Here is a 16,808-nt window from a genome sequence, read left to right as displayed (position 1 = left end):
TGCAGCGGGTAAACAGAGTAGCCAAACGTCAAGTACTCCCATTCTCTGACTCAGCAACTGCCTGGGGACCATCGGGGAGACCGCGCCCTAAAGGGTGCGCGCACTCCTTTTCCTGGCGGAGGGAGCGTGCTTTCCGCGTGTGCCGTTCCACAGTGCTTGCTGACGTCGCGGAGGGCCGGCAGGCTGTCGGTGCGGGAGCGACTGGCGCGCGTGCGTTGGGCGCCGCCGTGAGGCCAGGGAACGCAGCGGTGTTGGTCCTAGGGCGGCGGCCACTGAAGGAACAGCGCTCTGAGCCGAGAGGGACGAAGCGGCCGCGAGCTGGGGATGGGGAGGACCGGATCCCGTACCTCTTCCGGTCGCGCGTGCGGCTCTGGAGGTGCACAGTGACGGTAGCGGCGCCCCTGGCCGAGTAGCGCCGAGGCCGTTCGCCAGGGAGCGGCCCGCGGCGGGCCGGGCCATGAGGAGCGGTCGGGGCCGGGCCAGGCATTGCTCACCCCGGCCCTGTGTAGCAGTCTCTCCCCGTTTTCGCCCCGGCCCCTCGGCATGAGCGTCCGCCAGTGCCCGGGGCCGCGGCTGCCCCAGTCCGCCGGCCCGCGGGCGCGCTCCCGGTCGGCGGGCCCGCGGTGCTAATTCCGGCCACCGTGCTGCACTGCCGGCTTGACTCGCTGTGAGACCTGGGGGTGCGGCCATGGAAGTGGTGGGCGACTTCGAGTACAGCAAGAGGGACCTCGTGGGACATGGGGCGTTCGCCGTGGTCTTCCGGGGGCGGCACCGCCAGGTGAGCCCCGCGGGCCAGGGCGAGGCCTGGGTCTGAGGCCGCGCGGTGCCTCGGCGGCAGGTCCTTTCTTCCGCCCGCGCGGCCGCAGCTGGACTAGGTGGTCCTGAAATTTGGCGAAGTCGCGGGCGTTGAGGCCCCTGCCTGGGCTCGCCGCCGGACGCCTGCCAGTGACAGTGCTGCCATTGTGCGCGCTGTCAGTGTCGTGTGGTTTGTTTTGGTCTGGGAGGTTGTTTGGGGCCGAAGCCGCTAGACAGGCTCCACCTACCGACGGGCTGCTGGAGCTCTGATTTCCATTCCATGTCGGTAAGCCTGGTAACGAGCGCTCGGAGGGACGCACCCCTTAGACTGCCAGGGGAAGCTTTCACCTAAATTTACCCGAATCCTAGAAGACTGCAAGGTTCCCTGTATAGGTTGGGGCTCCAGGGTGGGCGGACCTTGGATTTGAATCCCCTTCTTGAGCGGCCAGGACTTGGCATGTTTGAGGTTGGTAATTGCAGACCCAGCTGGAAGCGAGCTGCTTTTCCGTTAGCCCAAGGCTTTCTCAAACTCGGGAGGATCCCACTTTCTGGCATTGGTTCCCCTGCACCCTGCTGGCCCTGGACTGTCTTCACTTCCTGGGGTTACAGAGGCTGGTTCCGAGTGGAAAAGATGTTTGGACGCCCCATTTCCCAACCCTAATCAACATGAAAGCAGGTTCAGCCTTTTCTTTTTTCTTTTCTCTTTTTTTTTTCTTTTCTTTTCTTTTCTTTTCTTTTCTCTTCTCTCTCTTTCCCTCCCTTCCTCCCTTCCTCCCTTCCTCCCTTCCTCCCTTCCTTCCTTCCTTCCTTCCTTCCTTTTTTCGACAATAGGGTCATAGGAGATTTTAGAATCTAAAGAATTTGGAAAGTCACCCCGGGAGTGAAGATAATCATACAGGGTTGGGTAGTTCTGATTGTTGCCAAGGGGCTGGCTTTATCGCTTATCTGATAAAGTAATAAATAGTGCTTTTCATTTGTTATGAAAATAACTTAAAGCTCAAGAAAAGATAGTTAAAACGCGGATTAATCCTGCAAAGCTATCAAATACTGTTTTCAAGTTAACGGTACTACCTTCCAGTTCGTTATCCGCATTTCTCCATAACTTCAATAGTTGTAATCTGTTCATTTTTCATTTAATGCTAGTTACTATATGGTCTTAGTATTTTTTAGTGACTGACTTGTAGGACATTAGCTGTTACAACTGTAATGAATGAAGTCATTTTCTAGTGGGTGGAGATTAAGGATCTTTAACCCCGCCCCCCCATTTGTTAAAACATCTTTAAGCTTATAGATTTTTTTCCTGTTGAATTGTTTCTGTGAAGTAATTTCCAGGAGTAACATTATTTTTCCTTTTCAGAAAACTGATTGGGAGGTAGCTATTAAAAGTATTAATAAAAAGAACTTGTCAAAATCACAAATACTACTTGGGAAGGAAATTAAAATCTTAAAGGTATGTGGTATTTCATACTGGATTAAAACTTATTTTAAATTAAATGAACACATGATGACATACTTTGTAATTTTGGTAGTTGGAACCAAGTTTGAGAGTTTTCCCCTCTTGCTCTTATTTTTGTATGCTCCGTTTTCTAAAATATTGAGTATTGACTGAGAAGCTATTTTTAAAAATAAGCGTTTGGGGCTCTTATCAAATGCTTAGAAGGATTCTGTGAAAACTCATTTTAGTTTTTCATAATTTCTTTTCCTCTTTCCCCTATTGTGTTATTGTTTGGGAGGAGGCAGGCCCCCTTCTACATTATTTACCTCTTCTCTTGCACCCTTTTGCAGTACAGTTAAGTTTATGGAGAACTGGGTGAACTCAGGATCTTATTTTCCTTGTAAATTGAAGAAAGTTATTTTCCTTGGAAGTGGTCATTTTAGATTACTCACAAGCATTGTTATCCAAGTGAGAGACTTTGAGGAAAAAAAGAGTCCTGTGGTCAAATAAGTTCTGTTTACTAAATATTTCTTGGAGAGCCTCAATGCACTTGGCTCATTAAAGAAAGTCTGAAAATTATACAATGAAGAACCAGGTTTAAGTGTATTAACCCAGTGTATCCTAAACTAATGTGAACATGGAACCAACATCTAACACCAGGGTTCATCAGCGCTGCAATTCTGTAGATGGCGCTTCGAGCAAAGAATTATACTTTGTTTTCTTTCAGGCAAATAATGTGTTTTAAGAAGGACTTTGGAATTTTATGCCTCTATTGCTGTTAGAAATTGTAAATTAAACGTAAAAGACTAGCAGAAAATCTGTAGTCATACTTTAACATTTATTTTGTAGATGAGAGTGTTTTGGTAAGTACCTTGTTAACAGTCTAAAAAAAGGATAGTCCCCAAAAAATATTTAGGCCCCAAGTAAATTTTGATCATACACATTTCTTATTAAGTATATTGAATTTTCTATTCTAGTAACAGAACTGTAGTATATTAGAAATAGTATAATATATGCGTGTATGTACTTAAATTAGTTTTTATTTGCATATTGAAATATATTCACATTATTAGAATAAATACAAATATTTTGAATTCTTAATTTTCTTAACAGGAACTTCAACATGAAAATATTGTAGCTCTCTATGATGTTCAGGTACCTTATTTTGGATTTTTAAAAACTACTTTCATGTCTGTAAATAAAGAATTTACATTTTTATCTATTCATAGAAATTTAAGTGAATCTTAATAGGAATAGAAAATTGTCTTATTGTTGAAAATATATATAGCTTGAGTTACATATTAAGAAGTTGTTTAAAATAGCATAAATAGGACAATAGGATAAAATAAACAATTGCTACTTTTTAAAAACTTATAAGTGATAATATACTATAGGAGTGGTATTGTTTTAAAGGTCACCTGGAGGAATACTGATACCAGATCTAGCATTTCTGTGAGAGATGTAAAAACACTACTGTGGACTAATAAAAAATTAGAGCTTTTTTCTTATTCTAAAAGCAACATTTGCTAATTGTAGAGATACTAGAAAATAAAATAAATGTAAAGGTAACTGGCCCCTGCCAGGAGGCTCAGTTAGTGGGAGTATTGCCCTGTTCTGGGGATCAAACCAGAAGATTGCAGGTTTGATCCCCAGTCAGGGCACATACCTAGGTTTTAGGTTTGATTCCTGGTCAGAGGCCTACTGTAGGCAACCCCTCCCCTCCCCCCTCCCCCTCCCCTCCCCCCCTCCCCCCCTCCCCTCCCCTCCCCTCCCCCCTCCCCTCCTCCCCTCCCCCCCTCCCCCTCCCCCTCCCCCTCCCCTATCCTATCCCCCACTCTGTCTCCCTTATATTCAGTTAAAAACATCCTGGGGGGTAGGATTTAAAAGAAAAAGGAAATGGCATGTTCATATCCAAGATGTATCTGTGACTATTCATATGGCATAATGTAGATTCACATTTAATTTGGAAGTGGAAAAGTTGGTTGCTGAAGTTAATCTTTTAAGGTAACATTTCTGTATGTCACAGTTACCCTTGGAAATCCTTTTAAAAAGCCCATCTGTAGAGTAACTTACTGTTTCTGAGATGGAGCACCAGAGCAAGTAGTCAGTTTATAGTTAAAGGGCTTACTGTGTTTTTAAAATTCTTCTTTAAATACTCAAATCATACTTGGCTAGTGTTGTGTTCACCCTGTGAGAGTCACAGGGATCTGAGACCTGAGGGAACAGCAGGTAAAGCTTTTCCTTTCACTCTCACTGCAAAGTGTGCCAGGCTACATAATTTACATTATTTCATCTTTTTGTTAGCTCATTCTGGACAGTTGAATTCCACTAAAATAGACGTGTTATGTGATTCTGCTACTATACTATATTTCTAGCTAAAATCTTTTCTGTATATACTTTAATTACTCAAAGTCATTCACTTTGTAGGTTTCGAGTGTCTGCTATGTGCCAGGTATTGTCCTGAAGTGATAGGAATAAAGCAGTGAGTAAAACAAAACAGTCCTGGCTTTCTTGTGTGCTTACTTTTAGTGGGCTAAGAAAAAGTGGACTTTTTTCTTTAGATAGTCATTGTTCATATAGTCATATCACTTCACACAATATTTAACTAATCCCATGTTGTAAGAAGATTAGGTTTTTCCCATAATAGAAAAGTGCAATGAGGATAATACAGGGTGGGGCAAAAGTAGATTTACTGTTGTTTGTATGGAAAATAATACAATAATTAATAAATAATGAGAGAATAAAGTCACTGTGAACCCATTTTTTGCCCTACCCTGGGTATACCTTCTGAACATATCTGATTTTTCTTTGAATTTCAGTTTCTAGAATTGGAATTGCCATGGAAAATAGCATGCACAGGGTTAAAGTTCTTTGATTGTAGAGTGTGATTGTTCTCCAGAAAAATTGCAATTTAAACTCTATACACAGACTATGTGAGTGCTGTTGGGTATATTTTATTACCTGTTTAAATTGATATAACTTGTTCCTTTGTTTCAGGAATTCAAAGCACCATAGAAACAAAGTAGGAAAAAGTTTGAAGTCAAAACTAAATTGATCTCCCGATCCCTAGTTGAAATGTCAATTCTTCTCAGAGCTCTTTGTGTGGCTTGTCGTAGTTTCTGTTGTTAGAAGGCACCAAGTGGTACATGGCAGTGCCTAGTATAAAAATTGTTAAATAATATTAACTTAATTTCCCATCTTTTAAGATGCATGGAAAATTTACTTGGAGAGTAAGCTTTGTTTTCTAAGTACTTATGTCACAGGTGTGCACAGGTAACCAGGTTCTTAGTGATCGAGGACAAAGAATTGAACCGAACACACAAAGTTTATAGCATAAAGAAAGAGGGAAGATTTATTAAGTGATAGCATACTCCACAGGACACGGGAGTGGGCCAACTTTGAGCAGAGAAGGGGCACGTGGGCTGAGGGATTCTATTCTTATAGGGGCAGAAGCCCCCCTGCTAGTCTTTGGCGGGCTTTTCCTGCGCAGGTACAAGGAGTTGGATTTCAAAGCTACTGCGCATGTGTGGTTTCCCATGATTTTCTTGATTGGCTACTGGAGAAGGGAGTCCCACAATGTTATTTCATTATAATGATAATATAATGCATCAGGGGTAGCGTGCAGGCGCATTCCATGATTGGAGTTATCCCAGAAAACAGGAACAACCCATCTTAGGGGGTCTTTGTCATGTATAGATGTTTTCTACCTCAGCCCTGCAGGGCCTCTGGAGCTTCCTTCCTGACTATCTCCTGCCTCACTTAGATTTTGACTATCAGAATGAAAAGTATTTTTAAGTGTTGTCCTCCTTGTCTGTAGAATGAGATATGTACTCAGAACCCTGAATTATCACACCGTCAGGAATTTCAAGTTGACTGCATGAAAATGTTTATTATTTTGTGTGTTGTATAGTACTGGAACTATTTAGTTCATAAATATTGACCTAAGGAATGTCTGTCAAAGGAGTACAGTGTTAAGCATTTGGCTCTGGAGTAAACAATCTTGATCTAATATTTCAAGTTTGTTTCCTTGAGATTCTATTTATCCAGGGGTACAGTATGTTTGTAGAGAGTAGTACAGTAATTTTATCAACTTGAACATCATTTTTACTGGTCGTTAGCTTTGAAGATCCTTCTGAAGTTTTTTCACGTACTTTTAAAAACTGAGAACCTTTGACATTCTTTATAAAATTAGGTTTCAGCTTACATGACACTCGAAACACATTTTCCCTAGTTACAAAAGTAATATATTGCCATAATTAATTAAACATTGTCAAAATGAGTAAATTGGAAAAGAATTGTCAATTCCCAGAGATAACCACTGTTGGTTATATTTCTTTTAGAGTTTTCTAAATACATATATGAATCTATAGTAATTTAGGTTTTAAGCTTTTCCTTGTGAGAAAATTATGAATAGTATTTTTACAGAATTGCAACTATTTTTTTTAAAGATTTTATTTATTTTTAGAGACTGGAAGGGAAGGAGAGAGGGAGAGAAACATCAACATGTGGTTGCTTCTTGCATGCCCCCAAATGGGGGATCTGGCCCTGACTGGGAATCGAACCAGTGACCTTTTGGTTCACAGGTTGGTACTCAATCCACTGAGCCACACAAGCTAGGGTGAGAACTGCAATTTGTTTTATTAAACTTAATGTATCTTGGATTATCTTCTCCTTATAGGATATCTTCTTATATCAGTATAATACTGTGGGGCTGAATGATAATTTATTTACTTAAAACCAGATTGTGGCTATTTGCATTATTTCTTTTATTTTTCTATTAGAAACAGTGCTGCAGGGAAGCTGTGTACATACATCTTTGCTTGTTTGTTCAGACGTTCCTACAGAATAAATTCCTGGATGTGGGATTACTTAGTCAAAGATATTACGGTGTTGCCTTCCAAAAGGTTGTACCAATTTATTTTGACCAACAATCATGTGTTTTTTTCTTTTTCTTTTTTTGACAATCTCTTAGGAGAAAAATACTTTAGGTTTTATTTTTTATTTCGTAACTTAGTAGTGCACTGACTATCTTTATGCTTTATGTGACTTTTCATGTTTCTTCTGTGACTTTCCTGTTGCTATTCTGTGATGCTTATGCTGTGCTCATTTTCCTTCCTGATTTCTTCATGATTAGTACTTCTTGGGTTGGTTAATGAGGTATAGAGGGGTATGGTGCTGAACAGAAGAGACATGATCCCCGCCTTGGTGGAACTTGCAGTAGTAGATTGGGGAAGATAACATGAAGCAAGTAGTTACTCATTCTGAATGTGCTCAGCGCTGCAAGGGAGAACTATAGGAGAGATTTGGAGGAAACACATGGGGGTTCAGGAAGTCGGGCAGCCCACTCTGTACCGCTAGGGAAAGCTCCCTGAAGAAAGAATGTTTATACAGCCTGAGGGAAGAGCAGGAGAAGATTAGGCTTGGGTAGGTGGGAGAAGAGCAAATAAGCTAAACTTCCCAAGCAGTTGAAGCTGCCTGTGAAAAGCAGACAGGAAAGATTGGAGTATGAGTAACTGGAAGAAGGCCAGTGAGAGGGCCATGCAGGAGTGAGGTAGTGAGTTGTCTTAGTGCCAGAGAGGTTTACAGGGGGCACATGTGATCTTCAGTCAAGGCCATGGATGAGTTTTAAAAGCAGAAGAGTAATTTCATCTCTCTTACATATCTTTGAGAATATGGGCATGAGATAAGTATTGTCAGTTAAGAATACTTACATACATGACTGTCAATGATCTGGATAAATATCCATATCTTGGTAATTTTTAGCATAGTGAGAAAAAGATGACTTCAGATAATAGATAATGATGCTGCAACACTGAGACATCTGAGAAAAAGTTGGATCCCCATTCTCATTATTTTCTAAAATAATTTTCAAATGAATTAAAGGCTTAAATGTATAAAATACATAATAACAATTTTATAACAATATTTATATTACTATGTATAGTCCAAGAGCTATTTTAAATCAAGAGAAGAAATTCAGAAGCTATAATGGTAGGGGCATATAAAAATTTAAAAAACATTTTATGGCAAATAATACCATGAACAAATTGATAGCCATAAAAAGAAGCAAACTCAATACATGTCATGACATAAGAATCCCAAACATTATGTTGGGAAAAATAAGTCAACTACATATATGTACTGTTTGATTCTATTTTTGTGAGTTTTAGCAAGAGGCAACTCAGCCAGGGTGACAGGAATTGGGGCAGAAGACTGGCTGCCTTTCGGAAGCTGAGATTAAGGGTAAAGGGGCGGAGGGAACTTTTCTTGGGTGATGGAAATGTTATATATTTTGATTGAAAGGGTAGTTACATGAATGTATGTATTTGTTACAACTTGTACACTTTACTTGGTCTGTTTTAGCAGATGTAAATTATACCGTAATAAAAATGCAGTTGGCAAATAATAGTTTGAGAATATATTGTGTGTGGCAAACATAACAGGCTAGTATTTAAAACATATAAATCCTCTCACAAGTTGATAAGGAAAAGGTAACCCAAAGAGAAAGTATGCAAAGGATATAAATTGTTGGTTATCATAGGCATAAAAATGGCTAAAATGAGATACTCTTCATGAACAAGTAGTCAGAGAAGTATAAATTAAAGTAACAGTGAGATACCTCTTCTTACCCTCCAAACTGGCAAAATTAAAGAGTGTAGTCATTCTTCGCAGTGGTATTGGGGAGGAAGTGTAAAATATTTTCATGTATCACTTGTAGAAATAAAAATTATTAGAATATTTTTGGAATGCTGTGTAGTGATATTTTGTTTCCATACCTTGAAGAATATTCCCCCATGTGGCAAGTAAAGTATCCTTGGTAATGCAGGTCAGGGTCTGCTGGCCAGACCTCCGCAGTGGCTCCCCACTTCTTTGAATGGAAGCCAAACCCTATTGTTTCCAACTCCACCTCCTCTGCACCTTGCTGCTTCTGCTTTATCACGTGGGCTCCTGTCTTCCTGAGGCTCTCCACACTGTGGTCTGTTGCTCTTTTTTTTCTTTTGCCTAGGCTCTTCCTCTTGCAGGTAGACTCTGTATGCAGATGTGTTTCAATCTCTTTAGTGTACACAGCTATATTCCCAAGCTTTTTTAGGTTTTTACTCAAACACTGTTTTCAGTAAGCTTTCTTTAGCCACCCTAAATACAACTGCAGCCCCCTTGCCCACACTATTTATCCTCCTTCCATAATTTTTTCCCCTGGAAGCATCTTATAACCCTCTACCATATTCTGTATACTTATTTGTTTTGTTGTCGGTCTTCTAAACCTTCCCTCTTAGAATATAAGCTTAAAGAGGAGAGGGCATTTAATTCTGTTGGCTTGCTGCTATATCCTCAATGCCGAAAATAGTGTCTTATATATAGTAGGTAGTTAAAAAATACTTGAATGAAGACATATACCTGTTACTATTAGAAATATCCTTGTACTAAGCAACCTGGATTTCTGGCATCTATCTCATAGCTCTAAGAGCATGAGATTTAGGATATATGTGCAAGAATCAATGTAGCATTCTGTAGGCTTATAATGGCTCAACAAACAGTGAAGTGGTCACGTTATGAAATATTATACAGTTACTAAAAAAGAGTCCGGTATATATAGCTGATTTGGAGGGATTTATATAGTATATTATTGAGGAAAGCAAAATTCAGACATTTATTTATGATATCCCACTTTTTCAAAACAAAGTGTGTGTGTGTGTGTGTTTAACTTACGATTGTACGAGCAGAAAAAAGGTATGGAAGGATACATGCCAGATGTAAATTGGCTGCTTAGAGAGGTGAAGATAAACAGGTGAAAATGGATTATATTAAAATAAAAAAAAACAAGCACACACTTCCTTTGGGTGTGTGTGTATAGACAGATTCATGAAAGCATGCTCACTAGCATGTTAATGGGGCCTACTTCAGATGGTGAAATAAAGGTGATTTGTAAAATTTTCTTCCTTGAAAGTTTATGTATCCTAAATCTTTGCAATAAACAATTTTTTTAAAGATTTTATTTATTTACTTTTAGAGAGGGAAGGGAGGGAGATAGAGAGAGAAGAACATCAATGTGCGGTTGCTGGGGGTTATGGCCTGCAACCCAGGCATGTACCCTGGCTGGGAATCGAACCTGCGACACTTTGGTTCGCAGCCCGTGCTCAATCCACTGAGCTACACCAGCCAGGGCGCAATAAACAATTTTTAAAAAGATTTTATTATTTATTTTTTAGAGAGAGGGGAAAGGAAGGTGAAAGAGGAGAGATACATCAATGTGTGGTTGTCTCTCACACACCCCAAACTGGGGACCCGGCCCACAACCTGGGCATGTGCCCTGACTGGGACTTGAACTGGCGACCCTTTGGTTTGCAGGCCTATACTCAATCCACTGAGCTACACCAGCCAGGGCAACAATTTTTTAATAATTAAGAAAAAATCAGTTTTTCTTTTTGGGGGGTGTAGGGAGTACCCACTTTGCTTGCTTTCTATAATCATGGGGTAATTTCTGATTATGAATTAGTATTCCAGGTACTTTTATGTCAGTAACGGACTATATAGGAGTATATATCTGAGTGTTAGACTTAACCACTGTGGTTATAGAAAGGAGTATTCTCTATTACAAATTAACTGGCTTAAGAGTTTATTGAAGTACATCAAATGCTGTCTGCTCTGTGGAGAATGGGCAAGAGTGGATTTGGGTCCACCTTGTAATAGGCTTTGGGGTGGTGATGGCCCCAGTGCAAATGCAGAGGCCTGGAGAGATTGGCAAGATGTTTAGAAGATGGGGTTTTGGGGACTTGGTACTTAGCCTGTGGGAGGTAGGAAGAGGGAATCAGAGTCGGTAGCTCTTTGTTATATCTATTAAAATGTTTTCTCTCTCTTTTTGGTCTTATTTTGGCCTCTTTTTTGATATATGGAAGTTGTTATATAGTTAATTTATCTATCTGTTCTTTAATGATCTCCAGGTTGTATATCATGTTTAGGATTTCTCCACCTTGAGATTATAAAAATGATCCCCAATGTTTTCTTTTAGTACTTATGATTTCATTTTTTTCCATATTTACATCTTTGATTTCTGGAATTTATTTATGTAAAAGAGTGATAGGGTGATTCATTGTGGAAGAGGATGATATCTTCTGTATGATTGTTAAAAAGAGGGCAGGACTTAAGCAATTTGAAGAATTATGGGCAAATCAGGGTCAGATTAGGTAGGTACTTTGTTATCAATTTACAAATTCATTTGAGGTCAGTTTTATGGTTGAAAGCTTGTTTTTTCCAATATCACCAAGCAGTTAACCCAATTCTGACACCATCAATATGAAGATAGCATCAGTTCATAAAGTTAAGGGCTCAGTACCACAAGACTAGCCCTCCACCCCCTTTGGACACTAATCACCAAGTTTAGGTCGTTGCCTGTGCTTCTGTTGGCAATGAGATTGTGACCAAGAATGGTACCAGGTTTTAGGCCAGTGGGGTCAGACTGGACCTTGGTTCAGCAATTGGTACTTGAGTTCTGGCTAGGAAAGAATTCAGAGCCAAGTCTCTGGCAGAAGTAACACCTGCTTGAGTGTGGTTGGTAGGGTAATAATATGGGCATAATAATTTATAATTTTAATTTGAACACCTAAAATGTCACATGGTGTGCTTGAGGGTGCTTTATGTTACAGAATTACATGCTTATTACTTTTTTAATTTTATTTTTTATTTTTTTTAAAGATTTTATTTATTTATTTTTAGAGAGGGAAGGCAGGGAGATAGAGAGAGAGAAACATCAATGTGCGGTTGCTGGGTGTCATGGCCTGCAACCCAGGCATGTACCCTGACTGGGAATCAAACCTGCGACACTTTGGTTCGCAGCCTGCGCTCAATCCACTGAGCTACGACAGCCAGGGCCACATGCTTATGATTTTAATCATAAGCATGATTACTAAATCCTTTTTAATAAAAAGGGGGTGTTATTTGTACTGGACCCTGTGTAAGCAAAAGTTTGTTCAGTAAGTCACAGGTAGGAGTGAGCAGTAGAAGAAATGGGCTCAGGAAGCAAGTTAGAGAGGCAAAAGAAGGACCCTTGGAGCTTAGGAGAGAGAAAAGTGAGGGTAACATGCCTGGGGCAGGAGTGGGGAAGAGGTGGGTAAAGGGGGAGGGAAAGGCCAGGGAGGGAGAGTCCCCTGAGTCCTCTGTCTTGTGGGCTTTTAAGGGCAGAGATTTTTAGGCGAGGACCCAAGGGAGGATCTCAGTAGAATATTCATCAGCTTTTCAGGTGTGTCCTTTCTAGCTCATGATCTCCACTGATAGGTTGTTGCCAGGGTAGATCATTAGTCAGTGCAGCTGGTCGTGAGGTCAGAGTGATATTGTTTGCTGCTATTCTGGGCTTGGAGCTAAAACACAACTAAGGCCTAGATGTATTTGATGTGGGTCAGAACCTCACTGTCCTGGGGGCTTAATGCTTAAGGGCTGTTCTCCAGCCCCATTATTTGTTCCTTCTCTAAGAGGGTCTAACCCTTGTGACTAGCAACATGACAGGTGAGGAAAGGTCAGTGGAGGGTTCGAACTGCATGATCAGTGATATGAAAGGTTAGAAGGTCTAAACTGCATGACCAGAGTGGTATGCTGTGGGAGGAAATGTCACCCAGGTGGCGGGGTCCTTGGTTTCCCACTTTTGCTCATTGCTAGGCACTGGGGGGCTTTCCGCCCTGGTGACCTTCTGTTCCTGGCCCATTGTCCTGCTCTGCTCAGGTCTGTCTACCACACTATTGACCAGTCTCTCCTTGGGTTCAGTAAATTTGATAGAGCAGCTTAGAGAACTCAAAGAAACATGTTATTTACCAGATTATCAGTTTATTACTAAAGGATATAACTCAAACTGCCAGATGAAAGAGATGCATAAAACAAGGTCTGCTCTCTGGGTGTGGGATTCTCATAGAACCTCCATGTGTTCACTAACCTGGAAGCTCTCAGAAGCCTGTCCTTTGGGGCAATTATGGAGGCTTTATCATACAGGCACAACTGATTGATTCATTGGCCATTGGTGATAGGACTCACCCTCCAGCCCTTTTTGTTCTCCAAGGTCAGGGAGTGGGACAGAAGGGCTCTTCTCTGGTGCCCAGTACCATTTGAGCTTCAATCTGTTTATAGATGACGTGATTATTTCATTGAAAAAAATGAATACTTCTGTCTATCTTATTTATTTATAGAATGAGTGGGGGAAACTAAGTGGTTATATATAACCCCCAAATTGGGCATACTAAAATAGAAATTTGATTTCTTCATGCTGAGTGAACAGATGTTCTTCATGGCTGTTTAGCCTCCCCTTAGGAATTCCTAGCTTTCTTATCTCTTCAGTAGTTAGAATAAGGTATTATTATCTGATTAAATAATACTGATTTTAGATAATATTTTGTTCTTTATACTTGAGAAGATGAAAATTCTGTTGAAAGTTATGTTTAATGATTTTTTGGTATTTTTAGGGATGATAGGATAGTTTGGTTTGGATTTGATCAGGTTTTGTGATTAAGACTAGTTGGCAATGGAGATGACTTAACAAAAACAAAATTTTTTTTGTTTTTATTTATGAGAAAAGGAAAGAAGTATTTCTTTCTAACAGACTTACTCTCCTAGCCTGCTGAACTTGGACTGTTCTCTGCCTCCTTTCTGACTGGTCGAGGGCTGCTGCTTTGAAGCCAGGCCTGTGCTAGGTTTGCAGCCTGGCTCCATGTCCCCTGCACAGAGCTGGAGGTGTTGCCGTTTTTCTGAACCTGCATGTGCCATTGAGGGGCGGGGGTCAAAGAATTGGGCATAATACATTTCAATTTTTTACCCAGTCCTCTTGATAAATGAGTGAAAAAAGCCATCATACGTCACTGAGTCTCTTGAAAGACATGATTTCATCCAGTTCCTGACTCGTGGCCCCATCCCTTGGTGGACGTGAGACACCACTCAGTGGCAGCCCTTGTTTGCTCCTTGTACCACAGAAGTGCTGTAACCCAGCTACTGTGAGACACCTGTTTTTATTTTTAATCTGTGTGAACTGATAGTTGTATTATAAAATCCAATAAAAATGAATTAATATGAAAGTGAAATAAAGGTGCTACAAACAGATGTTTAACATTTTTATTATTAGGGTCAGCAGACATAAAATTATTTTGTTTAGTTTACTTTAAAACTTTAAAAATTCTTACTCCTAATTTCTGTAGTTATTTCATTGTGAGCCAGTACAAGATAACTCACTGACTGGCACTGGCTGTGAACCTCACTCTGAGGAGTGCTGCCCTAGACCTGTCCTCTTTCTGCCCTGGTCCTCCTCTGGTTTCCTGTAGAATTCCTTACTCTTGAATTTAGGATCTTGGTGAAACCAAGTGATACTTGATAGGGCTATCTCTTGAATCACATTTGAACAGTGGCTCAAGTTTAGCTGTAAGGAAGCCTGATTTAAAATTTAATTAGCATTATAAAAATTGTTATTGAAGAATCAGCTGATGTGTTGTTGGATTGCCTGACCAGGCAACAGAACTGGAGCTATGTGAATTTGAGAGACTGGGTAAAATTCCTCAAATCAGTTCCTTTGGATCAGTCTGTTACCAAGATGTGATGAAATATTTTCAAGGAAATAGCCAAAAATTCCCAGATAATGTGATTGCTTCCAGATAAACACAAAAACTAGAACAATAAAAAATTAAGTGTTCTGAATCATGTATTCCAGAAATCAGAGTGTGCCTCTCGGGTTGCTGGGGAGGATGTCAAGCCATTGCCCCGATCATGAACTTCCAAAGCAGGAGTGCTCCCTGAAGAGGAGAGGGTCCTCGCTGTTTTTCACCACTGATAGGTGGACCATAACCATAACCAAAAAATGAGGCTTTCTTGAGTTCTTTCCACAAACAGAACAGAACTTCTTGATGAGTACCTTGGTGTCATCAAAACCTGATTTGGCTTGGAAGCTGAGATGCTTAAGTCATTGTGTTGGGGGTTTAAAATTCACTCACTAATGGATTTTGTGATTCCTTTTTACTTGTTTAGTAATGGGAAAGAATAGTATTTTTGTTAAAGTTATTTATTAAATTTGTGCTTAATTTTTTTCTAATCTAAATGATGTTTTTAATATTGTATATTTTTTAGGAATTACCCAACTCTGTCTTCCTGGTGATGGAGGTAGGTGGTATACAAGCTCCTGTTTAATTTATTTCAAATTCCTTTTGATTAATATGCCCTTTAAGAATAGAAAATTTTCAGATTTGAAAATTTGAATTAATAAATTGATTCAGTGATTGAGATTCTATTTAATAAGGAAAATAGTATTAAAATTTTTGATTCTATAATTCTTATGTTTTTCAGACTAGATTTACATTATATACAAATGACTTTTTAATTAAAGTTAACTGATAATGGATTGAATTAACCTTAAATTGGTGTCCTTATTTTAATTACTTTTTTTTTTTATATATATATATCAGTATTGCAATGGTGGAGACCTGGCAGATTATTTGCAAGGTAATATTTTTGTGTGTCAGTATTCAATAAAGATAGTACTATAATCTGTTTAATTCTGATATATATAATCTGCTTTTTGTACTTTATCACTGTTATATAGAAATAGTAAATATTTGTGTACTTGTTTAATTATGTTCACTTTGCTGACTAATTTCAATTGGTTGTGGTTTTGTTCTCAAACTCTTCTTGTGTGTAAGTACTTTGTGTGTGTCTCTTTGACAGTGCTTGAGAGGTGAGTCCTCTTCCCAAAAGAGAAAAAAAATCAAATAGATTTTTGTTTTTCAAAGGACTCTCTTGGGTTGCCATCAGTGAACCTTTAGCCCTTTTCATTTCTTTCAAAATAAAAGGAAAATTGTAATGGAAGAATTTGTACAAGAATGTGTTGATTAATATGAATGTTTTATGTAAATTAAAAATGTTATAGGGGATTAAAGATAATACTGAAATGATTTCCTGGCACAGAGATAAGATTTTAGTATTAGGTAATTCTTGAAATTCTGTCTCCAAAATGTGTACATGTAGGATACAGGATAAGCATTCAGGTCAAATTGTATCTCTCAAAAGTATTTTTTTAATGATGTTAAATGAAATAAGCCTCTACTTGTATCCCTTAAAGATGCAAGGGAAATACGCAGAAACATAGTAGAAGGTTCGATCTCAACCTGTAAACAGATCATGGTAATTAATTGATGATAAAAACACTATGACATCAACAGATACAGACACAAAAAAGTATGGACAGTTTCCGAAAGAGAAACAACATAGTGAAAATACTCAGTTTCACTGAGTAATCAAGCAGTGCAATTAATAATGAGACTTAGCCCAGGCTGAGTGGCACAGTTAGTTGGAGCATCCTCCTGTACACCAAAAGTTTGCATGTTTGATTCTGGGTCAGGACACAAACCTAGGTTGTAGCTTTAATCCCCCATCAGGGCATGTACAGGAAGCAGATGATCGATGTTTCTCCCTCTCTTTCTCTCTCTCTTCCTCTTTCTCTAAAATCAATAAACATATCCTTGGATGAGGATTTTTAAAAACAGATTTAAAAAATCTTTAAACTGTAAAATATTGATGAATTCAAAAGCTGTGTAAAGAATTATATAAAGAACATTGGTATTAC

At 39.5% G+C, this 16,808-nt stretch overlaps 1 protein-coding gene across 4 annotated transcripts in view; it reads left to right on the top strand.

Annotated features, from left to right (window-relative positions):
* The first annotated feature begins 639 nt into the window (after nucleotides 1–639).
* Nucleotides 640–16,808, top strand: part of ULK2 (unc-51 like autophagy activating kinase 2) — a 112,514-nt gene continuing 96,345 nt past the window's right edge. For 3 of the 4 annotated variants that reach the window (XM_045824094.1, XM_045824093.1, XM_045824092.1), the window contains exons 1-5: nucleotides 640–778; nucleotides 2,153–2,245; nucleotides 3,344–3,385; nucleotides 15,317–15,349; nucleotides 15,652–15,688. In XM_045824094.1, coding sequence (XP_045680050.1) covers nucleotides 689–778; nucleotides 2,153–2,245; nucleotides 3,344–3,385; nucleotides 15,317–15,349; nucleotides 15,652–15,688 — 295 coding nt within the window. In that variant the 5' untranslated portion in view covers nucleotides 640–688. Of the gene's footprint in view, nucleotides 779–2,152; nucleotides 2,246–3,343; nucleotides 3,386–15,316; nucleotides 15,350–15,651; nucleotides 15,689–16,808 lie in introns of those variants that run through there. The other variant, XM_045824095.1, reaches the window with a different exon arrangement.

The sequence above is a fragment of the Phyllostomus hastatus genome, unplaced genomic scaffold, assembly GCF_019186645.2.
Source record: "Phyllostomus hastatus isolate PE091 unplaced genomic scaffold, TTU_PhHast_1.1 phas_scaffold_55, whole genome shotgun sequence".
Classification (NCBI taxonomy): Eukaryota; Metazoa; Chordata; class Mammalia; order Chiroptera; family Phyllostomidae; genus Phyllostomus; species Phyllostomus hastatus.
This window is presented reverse-complemented; position numbering and strand designations above follow the sequence as displayed.